We start from the raw sequence: 823 nt of genomic DNA, 5'->3' as shown, positions 1-823 counted from the left end.
TGTATAAGTGGTACAGGGGAAATTCCTGCTTTGCTCATGTAAGTGACAGGGGAAAATTCCTGCTTTGCTCATGTAAGTGACAGGGAAAATTTCGGCTGCTCAAGAATGTAAGTGACAGTTCCTGCTGCCTGTATAAGTGGTACAGGGGAAATTCCTGCTGCTCATGTAAGTGACAGTTCCTGCTGCCTGTATAAGTGGTACAGGGGAAATTCCGGCCGCTCGAGAATGTAAGTGACAGTTCCTGCTGCCTGTATAAGTGGTACAGGGGAAATTCCTGCTGCTCATGTAAGTGACAGTTCCTGCTGCCTGTATAAGTGGTACAGGGGAAATTCCTGCTTTGCTCATGTAAGTGACAGTGCCTGCTGCCTGTATAAGTGGTACAGGGGAAATTTCTGCTGCTCATGTAAGTGACAAGTTCCTGTTGCTCGTGTAAGTCCACAAGTTGATGGCGATGATGATGGTGATGATGACGATGATGATGAAGATGACGATGATGACGATGACGATGTTGACGATGACGATGACGATGTTGATAGGGGATAATGATAAGTATAGTAGTACATTCCATATTGTTTTCTGTTCCAGGATCATCAATGAATTTGTTCAGAAGGTTCCAATGTTTGAGGACAGAAAGGATCAAAAAGACCTACAGGTTGGTGTCTGTCCATGCATCTATCTGTCTGTCCCTCAGTCTGTCCATCTGTCACTTTGTTTGATCTTATTATGAGCTTGTGTGTGTGTCTGTATTGTGGAATAAATTTGGTTAAACTTTGCATGGATCCTCTCTTCTCTCCTCTCTCCTCTCTTCTCTGTGTCTCCTCTC

The 823-nt window shown here is 44.2% G+C and overlaps 1 protein-coding gene across 1 annotated transcript in view; it reads left to right on the top strand.

The window, feature by feature from the left end:
* Window positions 1-823, top strand: part of LOC106808858 (protein dopey-1-like) — a 35,885-nt gene that overhangs the window by 27,270 nt on the left and 7,792 nt on the right. The window contains exons 20-21 of the mRNA XM_014811748.1: window positions 196-227; window positions 586-656. Of these exons, the coding sequence (XP_014667234.1) occupies window positions 196-227; window positions 586-656 (103 nt within the window). The remainder of the gene's footprint in view (window positions 1-195; window positions 228-585; window positions 657-823) is intronic.

Source organism: Priapulus caudatus, unplaced genomic scaffold, assembly GCF_000485595.1.
Source record: "Priapulus caudatus unplaced genomic scaffold, Priapulus_caudatus-5.0.1 Scaffold310, whole genome shotgun sequence".
NCBI classification, from domain to species: Eukaryota; Metazoa; Priapulida; class Priapulimorpha; order Priapulimorphida; family Priapulidae; genus Priapulus; species Priapulus caudatus.
Note: the sequence above shows the minus strand (reverse complement) of the source record. Positions and strands in the feature narration are given on the sequence as shown.